Source organism: Callithrix jacchus, chromosome 19 (assembly GCF_049354715.1).
Source record: "Callithrix jacchus isolate 240 chromosome 19, calJac240_pri, whole genome shotgun sequence".
Lineage (NCBI taxonomy): Eukaryota > Metazoa > Chordata > Mammalia > Primates > Cebidae > Callithrix > Callithrix jacchus.
In genome coordinates, this window is record NC_133520.1 from 31808008 (window position 1) to 31824871 (window position 16864).

General features: G+C 44.7%; 1 protein-coding gene across 19 annotated transcripts in view; it reads left to right on the forward strand.

Annotated features, from left to right (window-relative positions):
* Positions 1–905: 905 nt before the first annotated feature.
* Positions 906–16864, forward strand: part of MDM4 (MDM4 regulator of p53) — a 40391-nt gene continuing 24432 nt past the window's right edge. For 6 of the 19 annotated variants that reach the window (XR_013529849.1, XM_008985515.6, XM_002760698.8 and 3 more), the window contains exons 1-3: positions 3781–3906; positions 14919–15031; positions 15792–15866. Coding sequence is in view for 17 of the 19 variants with exons in the window: in XM_008985515.6 (XP_008983763.1) it covers positions 14954–15031; positions 15792–15866 (153 nt within the window). In the remaining 2 variants the exon portion in view is untranslated. Of the gene's footprint in view, positions 1009–2867; positions 3581–3780; positions 3907–14676; positions 14799–14918; positions 15032–15791; positions 15867–16864 lie in introns of those variants that run through there. The other 13 variants (XR_013529850.1, XM_008985516.5, XM_008985518.5 and 10 more) reach the window with 7 other exon arrangements.

A 16864-nucleotide genomic window follows, 5' to 3' on the forward strand; every position in this document is an offset into this window, starting at 1 on the left:
GGTCTGGAATGCCTGACCTCAGGTGATCCGCCCACCTCGGCCTCCCAGTCTGGGATTACCGCTGCGAGCCTCTGCACCTGGCCTCCCTCGTTTATAAGCAGGTTAAAAATTCCTTTGAACCTTCAACTATTTTTCTTTTCTTTCTTTTTCTTTTTTTTTTAAGGAGTTTCACTCTGGTTGTCAAGGTTGGAGGGCAATGGCGCAATCTTGGCTCACTGCAACCTCCGCCTCCCAGGTTCAAGCGATTGTCCTGTCTCAGCCTCCTGAGTAGCTGGCATTACAGGCGCGCACCACCACGCCCGGCTAATTTTTGTATTTTCAATACAAACAAGGGTTCAAAAAATAAAGAAAGAAACAAGGGTTCACCATGTTATGTTGGTCAGGCTGGTCTTGAACTCCTGACCTGAGGTGATTCGCCTGCTTCGGCCTCCCAAATGGGATTACAGGGGTGAGCCACCGTCCCTGGCGTCTTCAAATATTTCTTATTTGACATGGCTTCAAGCTTCCTTACCACCCTAGTGACGCCTTCGCCCCGTTTCTCCTCCTTGCCACCCTTGGGGAGTAAGAATGAATATTGGCGACTGCCAGAGGAAGGGTAGTTTTTCCGAAGAGCTGAAGGCAGCCTGTGATTACCACCTTAGCTCTTCCCCTTCTCTATTTTCTGATCTCCTAATACACGTCCGTAAGTATCACAAGACCCTGCAAGTCCCTCAAATATTCTTGAAATCTGAAGACTTTCAATCTTCCGGGGCCCTACGACTCTCTCCCGGCACTAGGATCTACTCTATGGTAGAGAGCGCAGCCTTTCTAGCTCTCTAGTCCTCCGATTGCCCCATCTATGGTTTCGGAGGCCTCACCGGAAGCCCTCGTGTAGGGCCTTGTGGGAGGCCGGAAGTTGCGGTCTCATTACTCGCTATTTCAAAATGCTGCCTAGGCCCTGGGACCTGTGACTGCCACCCCTCCCCCTCCCGGGCTCGACCGGGGAGAGATTCATGGAGCTGCCGTAAGGTGTGGCTCTTGGCCTTCGTCGGCGGGGTGAGCCGTAGCTGGAGAGTGAGGAGTGGGCAGCTGTACCGCCAATTGTGTGGGCCTGGAAGCTGGGGTAGCTGGTGGGAGGAGCCTGAGGCGTGGGTCGGGCGGCTTGGGGAAGGCAGCACTGGGCGGAAGGAGGACTCGGGGGGAGGGGAAGGGTTGTGGGATAAGGACTCGAGGAAGATAAAAGTGGGGGTTTGTGACGTGATGTAACTGGCCATCTGGTGACACACCGAAAGTCGACGTAGTTGGATTGAGTTTAAGTGGACACAACATTTGAGGGCCATTGAGGCAATTCAGAGAATAGAAGTGGGAGAGAGGGAGGTGGGGAGCATGACATTGACGTGTCTTAAGTTTTTAAGTTAAGGGTTGCGGAAGTTCTGCCTTAGAGGCACTTGAGTGCTTGTTTGAAAATGCTCGTGTTGGAGCCACACCGAAACTTCCAGATAGTATCGATATAGGGCTCAGAGAAATATATTTTAATAAGCACATCTCCCAGTGAATTTTGTATACCTTAAAGCTTGAAAACCACAATTTTTTTTTTTTTTTTTTTTTTTTTGAGTGGAGTTTCGCTCTTTTTGCCCAGGCTGGAGTGCAGTGGCGCGATCTAGGCTCACTGCAGCCTCCACCTCCCGGGTTCAAGTTGTTCTCCTGCCCTAGCCTCGGGAGTAGTTGGGATTATAGGCACCCGCCGCCACGCCCGGCTAATTTTTGTATTTTTAGTAGAGACAGGGTTTCACCGTGTTGGCCAGGCTGGTCTCGAACTTCTGACCTCAGGTGATCCGCCCACCTCGGCCTCCCAAAGTGCTGGAATTACAGGTGTGAGTCACTGCGTCTGCCCCGAAAACCACAGTTTTAAAACGACACCTGGAGAAAATGCTGCAGCTCTGTTCCTTCATCAGGGAAGATCATTGTTAGGGAGTGCCTCCAAGCCCCGGGGTTGTTGGCACGTGGAACTAGTATCTTGCAACCTCTTGGTATTAACTATGACTATATCTCAGTTTAGATTTAGTCCTCTCTTTCCTCATACGTACTTTTTTTTTTTTTAAAATAGATGGGATTTTGGCCAGGCCTAGTGGCTCACGCTTTTAATCCGAGAATTTTGGGAGGTGGAGGGGGGCAGGATTGCTTGAGTCCAGGAGCTCGAGACAAGCCTAGGCAACAAACTGACACCCCACCTCTGCCAAAAATCAGAGAGGAGTCATGTCTGGAGCTTCTAGTCCCAGCTACCCGAGACTGAAGTGCGGGGATCACTTGAGCCCAGGAGGTCGAGGCTGCAGCGAGCCGGGTTGGAGCCACTGCACTGTAGTCTAGGCAACAGCGGGAGAGCCTGTCTCAAAAACAAAAACAAAGAGTTCTCACTGTGTGCTCAGGCTGGAGTGCAGTGGCTATTCACAGAAATGATCATTGCACACTACAGCCTGAAACTCCTTGACTCTGGGGATGCTCCTGCCTCAGCCTCCGGAATAACTGGGAATACAGGCACAGGCCATCACCTGCAGTTGGTTTTTTTAAGGTTCTCTAAAGTCCCCCCACTTTAATCTTCCCTGTTGCCGCAGGTCCTGTAGAACTCCTGCATTCTGGATTTGGCTAATTAACTCCTTGCTCTCCATTTTCCCTACTAACTCACAGTTAGTAGGTAGATTTAGATTTGGATTATTTATCTTTTGGTCAGGAATACTTCATAGGTGGTGTTCCGGTTTCTTATTCCTTCATAATCAAGTATTATATGGTGTGTGAAAGACCCTTTTTTAGTGATACGGTTGGGGAGGGTGGAATGGTAAGCCTACTCTGTGTTTTCTTTCCATGCCAACCTTTCATTCAAATGGTTTTAGCATCCTCTGCCCCGCCACTGGCGTGAAGTGGTGTGATCTCGCCTCACTGCAACCTCTGCCTCCCGGGTTCAAGCGATTCTCCTGCCTCAGCGACCCAAGTAGCTGATTACAGGCGTTTGCCACCATGCCCAGCTAATTTTTGTATTTTCTTTTCTTTTTTTTTTTTTTAAATCATGGGTAATGTCAAGTTTTTTTTTTTTTTTCCTAAGCACTTTTTTTTTTTTTTTTTGAAGATGGAGTCTTAACTCTGTCACTCAGGGTGGAGTGCAGTGGTGCGATCTCGGCTCAATGCAACCTCTACCTCGCAGGTTCAAGCGATTCTCCTGCCTCAGCCTCCTGAGTAGCTATTACAGGAGCCCGTACCACGACGCCCGGCTAGCTTTTGTGTTTTTAGTAGAGATGGGGTTTCACTATGTTGGTCAGGCTGGTCTCGAACTCCTGACCTCAGGTGATCCGCCTGTCTCGGCGTCCCAAAGTGCTGGGATTACAAGCGTGAGTCACCGCACCCAGCGCCTTCAAAAATTTCTTATTTGACATGCCTTCAAGCTTCCTTACCGCCCTAGTGACGCCTTCGCTCCGTTTCCCGCCCCTGCCACCCTTGGGGAGTAAGGATGAATACTGGCGAATGCCAGAGGAAGCGTAGTTTTTCCGAAGAGCTGAAGGCAGCCTGTGATTACGACCTTCTCTGTTTTCTGATCTCCTAATACACGTCCGTAAGTATCACAAGACCGTGCAAGTCCCTCAAATATTACTTCTTGAAATCTGAAGACTTTTCAAACTTCCGTGCCCCACGACTCTAACGGGACTCGGATCTACTCTATGGTAGAGAGCTCAGCCTTTCTAGCTCTCTAGTCCTCCGACTGTCCCATCTATGGTTTCGGAGGCCTTACCGGAAGCCCTCATGTAGAGCCTTGTGGGAGGCCGGAAGTTGCGGTCTCATTACTCGCCATTTCAAAATGCTGCCGAAGTAGGACCTGTGGCTGCCACTCCTTCCCCTTCCCGGGCTCGACCGGGGAGAGATTCATGGAGCTGCTGTAAGGTGTGGCTCTTGGCCTTCGTCGGCGGGGTGCCGGGAGCGGTAGCTGGAGAGTGAGGATTGGGCGGCTGTACCGCCAATTGTGTGGGGGTAGCGGGTGGGAGGAGCTTGAGGCGTGGGTCGGGCGGCTTGGGGAAGGCAGCACCCGGCGGAAGGAGGACTTGGGGGGAGGGGAAGGGTTGTGGGATAAGGGCTCGAGGAAGATAAAAGTGGGAGTGGGTGACGTGATGTAACTGGCCATCTGGTGACACACCGAAAGTCAACGTAGTTGGATTGAGTTTAAGTGGACACAACATTTGAGGGCCATTGAGGCAATTCAGAGAATAGAAGTGGGAGAGAGGGAGGTGGGGAGCATGGCATTGACGTGTCTTAAAAGTTTTTAAGTTAAGGGTTGCGGAAGTTCTGCCTTAGAGGCGCTTGAGTGCTTGTTTGAAAATGCTCGTGTTGGAGCCACACCGAAACTTCCAGATAGTATCGACATGGGGCTCAGAGAAACGTGTGTGTGTGTTTTGAGACGGAGTCTCACTCTGTCACCCTGGCTGGAGTGCAGTGGCGCGGTATCCGCTCACTGCAACCTCCACCTCCCTGGCTCAAGCGATTCTCCTGCCTCAGCCTCGGGAGTAGCTGGGAATACAGGCGCATGCCACCACACCCAGGTAATTTTTTTTTTTTGTATTTTTAGTAGAGATGGGGTTTCACCTTGTTGATCAGGCTGGTCTCGAACTCCTGACATCGTGATCTGCCCGCCTCGGCCTCCCAAAGTGCTGGGATTACAGGCGTGAGCGACCGAAGCCAGCCCTAATTTTTGTATTTTCAGTAGTGAGGGGGTTCAGTATGTTGGCCAGGCTGCTCTGGAACTCATGGCCTCAAGTGATCTGCCCGCTTCAGCCTCCCAAAGTGCTAGGTTTACAGGCGTGAGCCTCTGCCCCCGGCCTGGCATCTCTTGATGACTGTTGAGTAGACGACATTTAACCTGAGACTTTAAGGTTTAGGATGAATCAGTTTTCTGCAAAACTCATTGTGCTCCAAATGAAGGAACAATGTGTGTAAAGGCCCTGTTTGAGAAACTGAAAGATCAGTGTGGCTGAGGGTTAAGACTGAATAGTGCAAGGTGAGACTGAAAAGGTGCTGAGGCGCTAGACCATGTGTTTTGTCTTACAGCAGTAGCAAGCTCTTGACCAGGCCCTGACACTATAGGATTTTTTTTTCCCTTTTTATTGAGACAGAGTCTCAAAAAAAGTGGGCATGTGCCGCCATGCCCGGATAATTTTTGTATTTTTAGTACAGATAAGTTTTTTTTTTTTTTTTTTTTGAGACGGAATTTCGCTCTTGTTACCCAGGCTGGAGTGCAGTGGCGTGATCTTGGCTCACCGCAACCTCCGCCTCCTGGGTTCAGGCAATTCTCCTGCCTCAGCCTCCTGAGTAGCTGGGATCACAGGCGTGCGCCACCATGCCCAGCTAATTTTTTGTATTTTTAGTAGAGGCGGGGTTTCACCATGTTGACCAGGATGGTCTCGATCTCTTGACCTCATGATCCACCTGCCTCGGCCTCCCAAAGTGCTGGGATTACAGGCGTGAGCCACTATGCTTGGTCAGAATTTTTTTTCTTTTAAAAATGATTTTGGCAGGCTGGATGAGGTGACGCATGCCTGTAATCCCAGCACTTTGGGAGGTTGAGGCGGGTAGATCAACTGAGGTCGAGAGTTCGAGACCAGCTTGACCAATATGGAAATCCCGGTCTCTGTTAAAAATACAAAATTAGCCAGCCTTTGGTGGTGCATTTCTATAATCCCAGCTACTTGGGAGGGAGGCCGAGGCAGGAGAATCGCTTGAACCTGGTAGGTGGAGGTTGTGGTGAGCCAAGATCATGCCATTGCACTCCAACCTGGGCAAGAAGAGCAAAACTTCGTCTCAAAAAAAAAATTTATTTTTTGGTAGTGTACAGTTTGTATTGGAGTGGGGTTTAGAAAGACTAGGATAGAATTTATTGCAGTGACCCAAGCAAGAAATAACACTTTTTGGTTTGGGGAAGTGGTCATGCAGATAGAGAGAATGGAAGGTCTGAGTTATTTGGGAGCTATAAATCTACAAGGTTGGGTTATGGATGTGATAATAGAGGAAGAGGGAGAGATTGAGGATCACTTCTAACTTTATGGTGTGAGCAACTGAATGTTACTACTAATCGGCAGCATATTATAGTGGAAAAGGATAAGTTTTAGACTTGGGCAGTTATTTGACTTCTTTAAGCCAAATAGTTTCCTCTTTTAAAAGCGGGTAACTTGGGAGGCCATGGGAGGCGGATCATGAAGTCAGGAGTTCGAGCCCAGCCTGGGCAAAATGGTGAAACCCCATCTATACTAAAAATGAAAAAAAAAAATTAGCTGGGCATGGTGACATGAGACTATATTCCCAGCTATGTGGGAGGCTGAGGCAGAAGAATTGCTTGAACCCAGGAGGTAGAAGCTGCGGTGAGTGGAGATCCTGCCACTGTATTCCAGCCTGGGTGACAGAGAGACTCTGTCTCCAAAAAATAAAAAAGGCTGGGTGCGGTGGCTCATGCCTGTAATCCCAGCACTTTGGGAGGCCGAGGTGTGTGGATCACCTGAGGTTGGGAGTTCAAGACCAGCCTGACCAACAGGGAAAAGCCCCATCTCTTTCAAAAAAAAAAAAAAAAAAAAAGCGGGGGTGGAGGGCAGGGAAAATATCTAACTGGTGTATTCAAAAGGGATTTCAACTGACTTCATTTTTTGTATAAAATCTTGACAGTGCCATTGCTTATAATGTTTTCTTTTTGGCCTTTTTTTTTTTTTTTTTTTTTTTTGAGACAGAGTCGCTTTAGTTACCCAGGCTGGAGTGCAATGGGATGATCTCGGCTCACCGCAACCTCTGCCTCCTGGGTTCAGGCAATTCTCCTGCCTCAGCCTCCTGAGTAGCTGGGATTACAGGCACGCGCCACCATGCCCAGCTAATTTTTTGTATTTTTAGTGGAGATGGGGTTTCACCATGTTGACCAGGATGGTCTCGATCTCTTGACCTCGTGATCCACCTGCCTCGGCCTCCCTAGGTGCTGGGATTACTGGCGTGAGCCACCGCGCCTGGCCGGGGGAATTTTTTTTTTAAGCTATTAAATGTAGATCTTCACCAACCTGTACAGTATGCTCCCATTTTAAAGTCCTTCCACTCCTATTTTCCCTCTCTGTGATTCCTCCTCTGCCTGGCAGTCAAAAGTAGTTTTTTCTGCTCTGAATTTCCATGGCCCTTAAATTAGTATCTTTTTAGTGGTACAGAACTTTGTGTTGGGTGTTAAAGTTATGTAAGAAACCTTTATTTTTGTTTAAATTCTTCAAAGTTGCCAAGTGGTCAATTCCTATGCTGACGAAGGTACTTAACCAACATGGCTGGGGCTCTCTTCCTGAAAATCATTCCTGAAGGAACTATAAAGGGAAAATACTGGAGAAACACACATGGTCAGTTTCAAACTGGATGGAGGTTGGGGATGGAAGGTGGGAGGCAGCAGCTGACCTGAAACAGCAGTTAGCCAGGCATGGCTGTGGGAGAATAAAATCATTGGGCAAGGCAACTATTGGAATATTGCTCTAGTTTCTCCCCTGCTTCATTATCTTGGAATTACCCTTCTCCACACCTGCTATAACTCAAAGCCCTAGTCCACTTCTCTCAAGAGTGAATCAGGGTATTAGAGAAGCCCATACTTGTGAAGCGTAGGGGGAAAACAGGTGGTGACTGACTTCAGGCAGTCATTTCTCTGTGGGTTACCCTCTTAATCCTTAGGTCTTACCAGATTCCTATCATAATGCTGCTTCTGCCTGGGAAATGAAAGCTGAAGCCCTGATCTGAGTAGTGGTTATGTGGGATGGAGAGTGATTGTGGCTTTCTACTTTACTGGGGCTGATATGGACTAGAGTCTGGATTTCACCTATATTTGCTTGTCTCAGTAACTGATATCCGTCTTCTGGATAAAAATAACAGACGAGCAAAGATATTTTAAGAGAAAACATACATCTTCATTGGAACAGAAGTATTAGAACAAATGGACTAAGAGTTTAAACGTAGACTGATAATCATCCTAAAAGAAATAAGGGAAGATGTTGGCAATTTGAAATAAAAGTATAAGTGGAGACTGGGAGAACCAAACAGAAATACTGGACATGAAAAATACAGTGGTTGAAATAAAGAACACTGGCCGGGCATGGTGGCTCATGCCTGTAATCCCAGCACTTTGGGAGGCTGAGAAGGATTGCTTTTGCTCAGAGTTTGAGACCAGCTTGGGCAACATAAAAAAAACTAGCTGGGTTTGGTGGTAAATGCCTGTAGTCCCAGCTACTCTAGAGGCCAAGGTGGGAGGCTTGCTTGAATTGGGGAGGTCGAGGTTGCAGTGAGCATTGAGCAGTCCAGCCTGGGTGACAGAGTGAGACCATGTCTCAAAACATCTGTATCCATTCTGTTTTTTATTCCATGTGTAATGTTACGGAATCACAGATGGAATAAATAACGGAATGGATACAACTGAGGAATGAATTAGAATTTTAGAAGGAGAAAATCTAGAACAAAGAAAATATAAATGAAAAACTAAGATAAGAGTAGGTATAGAGGTACTGACATCTGATAAAATTTTCTCTTTGAGAAATAAAAATAATAATTGAAGAAATAATGGAATAATTCTCTTATTTACAATAAAAAAAAATGAAAGACCTCAGATTCAGAGGTCCCTTACAGTGCTAAGGATGAGAGATAAGGAGTCTGACTCTTAGATATGTTATAGTCAAATTTAAGAAAATCAAAGCGAAAGACAATTATGGGGGCCTCAGAAGAGATCACATACAAAGGAGCAAAACTGAATTGACTTCAAAGTTTTCAACAGCATCACTAAATGCAAAAGACAAGAGAGTGTTTTCAGAGTATTAAAGGGCAAACTAGAATTTTATAGCCAACTGCATATGTTTAGGAGGAAATGATAAAAATATTCTCAGTTATGTGAGGTCTTGGAATCTTCACTACACAAAAGACCTGCATTGAAAACAGTGCTGGATGAAGTATTGAGATACTCAAACCTGAGAACCGTTACAGTAAATATATGAAATAGAGATAATCTGATTCCTTGGTCTTGTTTATTGACTTAAAGGCCAAGGCAAAAAAAACAAAAACGAAGAAAGGACAAAAAATACATATCTACGTCAGAATTTAAAAGCCATATGATGTTATGCTAAAGATCTTTTTTTTTTCCTTTTTTTTTTTTTATTCAGCTCACTACAACCTCTGCCTCCTGGGTTCAAGCGATTCTCCTGCCCCAGACTCTTGACTAGCCAGGATTACAGATGTGTGTCACCATGCCCGACTACCTTTTTTTTTTCTTTCCAGCAGAGACGGTTTCGCCCTGCTAGCCAGGCTGAGCTTGAACTCCTGAACTTGTGATCTGCCTGCCTTGGCTTCTCAAAGTGCTGGGATTACAGGCATGAGCCACAGCGCTCACCCTTTTTTTCTTTTTCTTTCTTTTTTTTTTTTTTGTTTTTGAGATGGAGTCTCACTCTGTTGCCTAGGTGGAGTTCAGGGACATGATTGTGACTCACCTGCAGCCTCAACTCCCCAGGCTCAAGTGATCCTCTCACCTCAGCCTCCTGAGTAGCTGGGACCACAGGTGTACTTCACCATGCTGGGCTAATTTTTATATTTTTTGTAGAGTTGAGGTTTTGCCATGTTGCTCAGGCTGGTCTCGAACTCCTGGACTCAACGATTCACCTACCTTGACCTCCCAAAGTGCTGGGATTACAAGTGTGAGCCACCAAACCCAGCCTAAAATTCTTATTAGCGGGGAGACATGCAGGCTTTTAAAAAGGTAGTGACATATCAGAAAGAAACAGAGTAAGACAAAATGTTAAATTATAAGATGGTAGAAACATCCATATTTATCAGTTACACTGAATGAACTAAGCTTACCAGTTAAAGGTAAAAAGCCAGATTAAAAAGAACCCTAAAGTCTAGCTACCTCTTATAGGCCACACCTCTCAATACTGCCACATTGGGGCTATTAAAACCATAGTAGAGAGTAAAAGATTATTTAAGCCATGTACCAGAATGTTAATAAAAGACGGAGCATCCTAAGTCCGAAAATCTGAAGTCCTTTAAAATCTGAAACTGACTTGATGCCCACAGTAAAGTGCTCATTGGAGCATTTTGGATTTTGGGTTTTTGGATTAGAGATGCTCAGCCAGTATGTACAATGCAAATATTTCAAAATCTGAAAAAAATCTAGAACTGGAAACACTTCTGGTTCCAAACATTTCCAATAGGGTACTCAACCTGTAGCACTATTCGTAACAGTAAAACCCTAAAAAACAACTCCAATCAGGATATACAGAAGTCAAAGTAAATGAAAAATGAATAAAAGTAGGCTACAACCTGGATGAACTTTGACCATGCTAAGTGAAATAAGCCAGACATAAAAAGGACAAATATTGTATAATTTTACCTATATGAGGTACCTAGACTGGGCAAATTCATAGAGACAAAAAGTAGAATGGTGGTTACGAGGTGCTAGAGAGGGAGCTAATGGGGGAACTATGTAATGAGTACAGAGCTTCAGTTTGGGATGATGAGAAAGTTCTGGATGGAGATGGTTGGTGGTGATGGTTGTATAACATTAGGAATATACTTAGTGTCACTGAATTGAACACTTAGAAATGGGTAGAATGAGTTGGGTATAGGGGTTCACGCCCATAATCCTAGGACTTTGGGAGGCCAAGGTGGGAGATTGTTTGAGGCCATGAGTTTGAGACCAGCCTGAGCAGTATAGTGAGACTGTCTACACACACACAGTAGCTAAAGTGTGCTGGTGCCCCCCCCCAAACACATTAGCTAAAGTGTGCTGGTGCCAACCTGTAGTCCTAGCCACTTGGGAGGCTGAGCCAGGAGTTGAGTAGTTTCGCCTAGGAGTTCGAGGTTACAATGAGCCTGGGCAACAGAGTGAGACCTTGTCTCTTAAAAAAAAGTTAAAATTAACTTTTAGTATGTGTAGTTTACCATGATAACAAAAATCTACAAAAAATGAATTTTGATGTGACAGTAGGAATTAATCTATTTTAGTGGAACAGAATCTCCCAAATTACATGCAACATCACTGCTTTTTTTTTTTTAAGAGCAACTAAACCAAAAATACTTTTTAGGACTCCATTTTGATCAGTAAAACGTATAAAAAGGAAAGCAAGGGAAATGAAAACAATAGGAATCAGGATGATTATTGCAGGAAGGCAGCAGAATGGGATGGGGGATGTTATGGTTAAATATAGGTTATTGTCAGACGTCCTCGTTGGTGGATGATGATTGCATTATTAAAAATAAGGCCAGGTGTGGTGGCTCACACCTGTAACTCCCAACACTTGGGTTAAGAGGATCACTTAAGGCCGGGAGTTTGAGACTATTCTGGGCAACATAGCAAAACCGTGTCTCTACAAAAAATGAAAAAAATTAGCCAGGTGTGGTATCGCATGCCTGTAGTCTCAGATAATCAGGAAACTGAAGTAGAAGGAGTGTTTGAGCCCAGGAGGTTGAGGTGGCAGTGAGCTATGTTTGTGCCACTGTACTCCAGCACAATGCCCTGTCTCAAGTTATGAAAAGATAAACATAAGTAAAATGGGCCATGTGTGGATGAACAGAGTATGTCTTGAATAAAAGAGATTAATTCTATGCACTTGAGGTCTAATGGGGAAAAAATGCTGCTAAATGGGGATGTTAGTGCTTGTCTGAGTTTGAAATCTCGACTCCAGTAGTTTACTCATTGGGTGATCTTGGACGAATAACTTATGTTTCTTTTTCCTGATCTATAAAATAAGGATAATATCTACATAGTAGGGCTATTTCAGTATTAAATGGGTTTATATGTATGCCTGGTACATAGTATGCTTGATGAGTCTTTACTATTTGTTTCAATTATTTAATGCTGTGGAATAAACCACCCCAAAACTTAGTGAGTTGAAACAGTCATTTTTCATTCAGTGGAGTGACGGGTTGAGTTGGATAGTTTTGGTGATCTTGTGGTTTGTCATGCAGCTGTAAGTCAGGTGGCAGCTGGGGCTGGAATGTGTGTGGTGGTTTGTTGTGTTTTCTTTCTTTACTTTTTTTGGACACCTCAAGACCATTGAATGACTGCTTTGTTGTAGTCAGGTGGCAACTGGGGCTGAAAGATGTGTGGTGCTTTGGAGGATACAGCTAAGAGTCGGGCTCAGTTGGGCAACTGCATCTCCCTCTCCTTGTAGCCTTTTTGTGTGGTCTCCAGTAGGGTAGCCAGATTTTGGGCATCTCCAAAAGTAAAAAACAACCTGCCAGGCCTGGAATTGTCACATTATCACCTGCTGCATTCTATTAAGTCATAGAGCCAGTTAGGGAGCCTGGTTCATTGGGAGCCATTTTTGGAAACTGGACATTATTATTAATGTTTCCATCTACCATGTTGCTTTACCACATATATAGTTTAGACACTGGGAATGTATAAATAAACATAGTTACAAATTCCTGCCCACTTGGAGCTTATGTTTTACATAATAAATAATTAAAATATATAGTGTTTTTGGTTGGTAGGGAAAAATAAAGCAGGGAAGGAGATAAAGCACAGAAGTGGTTGGGAGTTTTAGTTTTAAAAATGACTGTTCACGTGAGGCCTCACTGACAAACTGTCATCTGAGCAGAGACAAAAAGGAGGGATAAGAACTAGAGGGCAGGCTGGGAATGGCAGCCTATGCCTATAATCCCAAGGATTATAGCACTTTGGCTGAAGGAGGAGCCCAGGAATTTGAGACCAGCCAGGGCAGCATAGCAAGACCCTGTCTCTACAAAAAAATTAATTAGCTGGGCATGGTGGCTTGTACCTAAAGTCCCAGCTGCTTGGGTGGCTGAGGTGGGAGGATTGCTGGAGCCCAGGAGGTTGAGAGGCTGCAGTGAACCATGACTGTGCCGCTGCACTCCAGCCTGGGTGACAGAGACCCCATCTCTAAAAGAAGAAAGTGAATGAGGAAGTAGGTGATGAGATCAACAGCCACCCATTAAAAGCCAGCTTTAAAATTACTTTTTTTCTTTTGGGCATAAAGCTTTTAAATTTTAAATTGTTCTTGTTTCCTATTTGACTTCCTATTTAGTAGCAAAGGAGGTAATGGGAGAGGGAGGAATTTATATTTTGTTACCGCTCTAAGCCTTTTTAGAAGCATGAGGGATCTTGTTTTATTCAGCCAGTGTATTGATTGTCTTTTTTTTTTTTTTTTTTTTTTGAGAGGGATTTTCCCTCTTGTCACCCAGGCTGGAGTGCAATGGCATGATCTCAGCTCACTGCAACCTCTGTCTCTCTGGTTCAAGCCATTCTCCTGCCTCAGCCTCCCGAGTAGCTGGGATTACAGGCATGTGTGCCCCACGCCCAGCTAAATTTTGTAGTTTTAGTAGAGACAGGGTTTCACCATGTTGGCCAGGCTGATTTTGAATTCTTGACCCCAGGTGATCCACCCTCCTCGGCCTCCCAAAGTGCTGGGATTACAGGCATGAGCCACTGAGCCTGGCTGATTGTCTTAAAAATTTTTTTAATTTTTTTGGAGACAGGTTATCGCTCTGTTGCCCAGGCTGGAGTGCAGTGGCAGGACTTGGCTCACTGAAATCTCCACCTTGACAGTTCAAGCAATTCTCATGCCTCAGCCTCCTGAGTAGCTGGGATTATAGGCACATGTCACACCCAGCTAGTTTTTGTATTTTTAGTAGAGACAGGGATTCACCATGTTGCCCGGGCTAGTCTCAAACTCCTGACCTCAGGTGATCTGCTTGTCTTAGCCTCCCAAAGTGTTAGGATTACAGTTTTGTGAGCCACTGCACCTGGCTATTGATTGTCTTTCTAGGATTCTTTTATCCTTTCCCTGATGTGGCTTATTATTCATCAATTTTAATAATTGTTGCCTTTTTGTTAGAAAAACAGTGTGAATGAAGGTTAACTCAAGCAAGTTTATTTGAAAATCTGTTTTCCGGCCAGGTGCAGTGGCTCATGCCTGTAATCCCAGTACTTTGGGAGGCGGAGGTGGGTGGATCACAAGGTCAACAATTTGAGACCAGCCTGCCTAAAGTGGTAAAATCCCATCTTTACTAAAAATACAAAACTTAGCAGGGTGTGGCGGCATGCGCCAGCTACTCAGTAGACTGAGGCAGGAGAATCTCTTGAACCTGGGAAGCAGAGGTTGAAGTCAGCAGAGATCGAGCCACTGCACTTCAGCCTGGGTGACAGAGCGAGGCCTCATTGACAAACTGTCAAACTCCCAAAAAAAAAAAAAATTAAAAAATTAAGAAATCTATTTTTTTCTCTGTAGCTTTTTTTTTTTTTTAAAGATGGGTGACAGATTTTCATTAACCTTTACTCTATATTTCAGTTCATGCTACATCTTTTCCTTGATGCTATGTGTCCATCTTGGTTTAACCCATTTTGTAGATTTATAATTGCCATCTTTTTGGGGTTGATACATTTAAAAGCTGTTTTTACTGGAACTGGAAGTGTTGACTTTTAGTTTACTGTGGTCCTCTGTCAAGACATGTTCCAACATGTTTTAGAGGTTTTCCTACAAGTCTTGTTGGAATCTTAAACCTATGACTCACCTTGGTAAATCCTCAGTCCTGCATCTAGAGAGGGCTCTGCCTGATAACCATTGGGAAGATAAGGATTTGACTTTCAGCTAAAACAGTTTACTCATTAACATCAGCGAGGAGGTTGAAGCATGCCTGAAACTGTTTCTGTTTCAGGCTTCACCTGACAGAAGCATGGACGGTTCTTATACTTAATTAAATTCTTCAGTTTGGCAGGATCTGAACTAGGAAGTTGGCGGAAGATAAGCAGAACCTCAGCAAGGGTATACAGCATTTGGGTAGGGTGCTCCATTTTATGTGTCATTTGTTTTTTACTTCTGCTGGTTGCCTTTCTGTGAATGCTAAATAGGGAATTTTCTGTGTTAGAATCGATTTTATAAAGTTTTTTTTCTATTTAGTTTTACCAACAGACTGCAGTTTCTTCACTGCCAAAATGACGTCATTTTCCACCTCTGCCCAGTGTTCAACATCTGACAGTGCTTGTAGGATCTCTCCTGGACAAACCAATCAGGTAAATCATTTTGGGTGTTTATAGTTTTTCGGGTTTTTTTTTTTTTTTTTTTAAGGTTTAACTGGCTCATGACTGTAATCCCAGCACTTTGAGAAGTTGAGGCAGGAAGCTCACTTCAAGCCAGGTGTTTGAGACCAACCTTGGCAACATAGTGAGGCCCCTGTCTCTACAGAAAATGTCTAAAAAAAATAAATTAGCTGGGTGCAGTGGGGTATGCCTTTAGTTCTAGCTACTTGGGAGGCTGAGGCAGGATGATCACTTGAACCCTGGAGTTTGAAGCTGCAGTGAATTACAATCACAACTACTATACCCAAGATTGGGCAAGAGAGTAAGACCTTGTCTCTTTTTAAAAAATAGGGGGGATGTGGGAGTGTTGCTTGGTGAGGTGGCTTATGCCTGTGTTCCCAGCACTTTGGGAAGCTGAGGTAGGCAGGTCTCTTGAGCCCAGGGGTTTGAGACCAGCCAGAGAAACATAGTGAAACCCCCTATCTACAAAAAAATAGAAAAATTACCCAGTATGGTGGTGTGCATCTGTAGTCACAGCTACTCTGAAGGCTGAAGTTGAGCCGGAGAGATAGAGGCTGCAGTGACCTGTGATCACACCACTGCACTGCAGCCTGGGCAACAGAGTAAGACTTTGTCTCAAAAAAAAAAAAAAAAAAAAAAAGCAGGGGAAGCTGTTTAAAGAGGTTCTTTTGTTCCATAGTTTCAGAAACCTACTTGAAATGTAAATAGCACATTTATTTTATGTTTACATCAGGTACGACCAAAACTGCCACTTTTGAAGATTTTGCATGCAGCAGGTGCACATGGTGAAATATTCACTGTTAAAGAGGTAAGCCATAAAATTCTCAGTTTTAAGAATAGTTGGCCAGGCATGGTGGCTCACACCTGTAATCCCAGCACTTTGAGAGGCTGAGGTGGGTAGATCACGAGGTCAGGAAATCGAGACCATCTTGTCTAACATGGCAAAACTCCATCTCTATTAAAAATACGAAAAATGAGCTGGTGTGGTGGCACACTCCTGTAATCCCAGTTACTCACGAGGCTGAGGCAGGAGCATTGCTTGAACCCGGGAGGCGGAGGTTGCAGTGAGTAGAGATAGTGCCATTGCACTCCAGCCTGGTGATAGAGCAAGACTCCATCTCAAAAAAAAAAGGAACAGTTGAGAAATACAAGCCAGTGAATGAGTAATTTTGAAATCAGGCCTCAGTTCTACTCCTGAGGTATCAGAGAGGCAACTTTTACTCTGTTTTAAAGACTGTGAAGTTGAACATCATATTTCCTTTCTTTTGAAGCTTATTGTAAGATAAACATAAGATGAACCATGAATTCACTGAGTTAAAATGCAGAGCAAGTAAGGATTAAAAAGACACTTTTTGGGCCTGGTACTGTGGCTCACACTTGTAATCCCAGTATTTTGGGAGGCTGAGGTGGATGGATTGCTTGAGCCGAGGATTTTGAGACCAGACTGGGCAACATGATGAAACCTCATCTCTACAAAAAATACAAAAATTCATAAGCCAGGTTGAGTGGAGCATACCTGTAGTCCCAGCTACTCAGAAGGCTGAGGTGGCAGGATTGCTTGAGCACAGGAGTTTGAAGCTACAATGAATTATGATGGCAACCACTGCACCACAGGCTGGGCAAGAGAGTGAGACCCTCTCTCTTAAAAACAAAAACCAGAAACTTAGTTGGGAGGGAAAAAAAACCCAGGGGTGGGCCACTGGGCATGGTGGCTCATACCTGTAATCCCAGCACTTTGAAAGTGTGAGGCGGGTAGATCACTTGAGCCCAGGAATTTCAGAGCAGCCTGGGCAAAATGGTGAAACC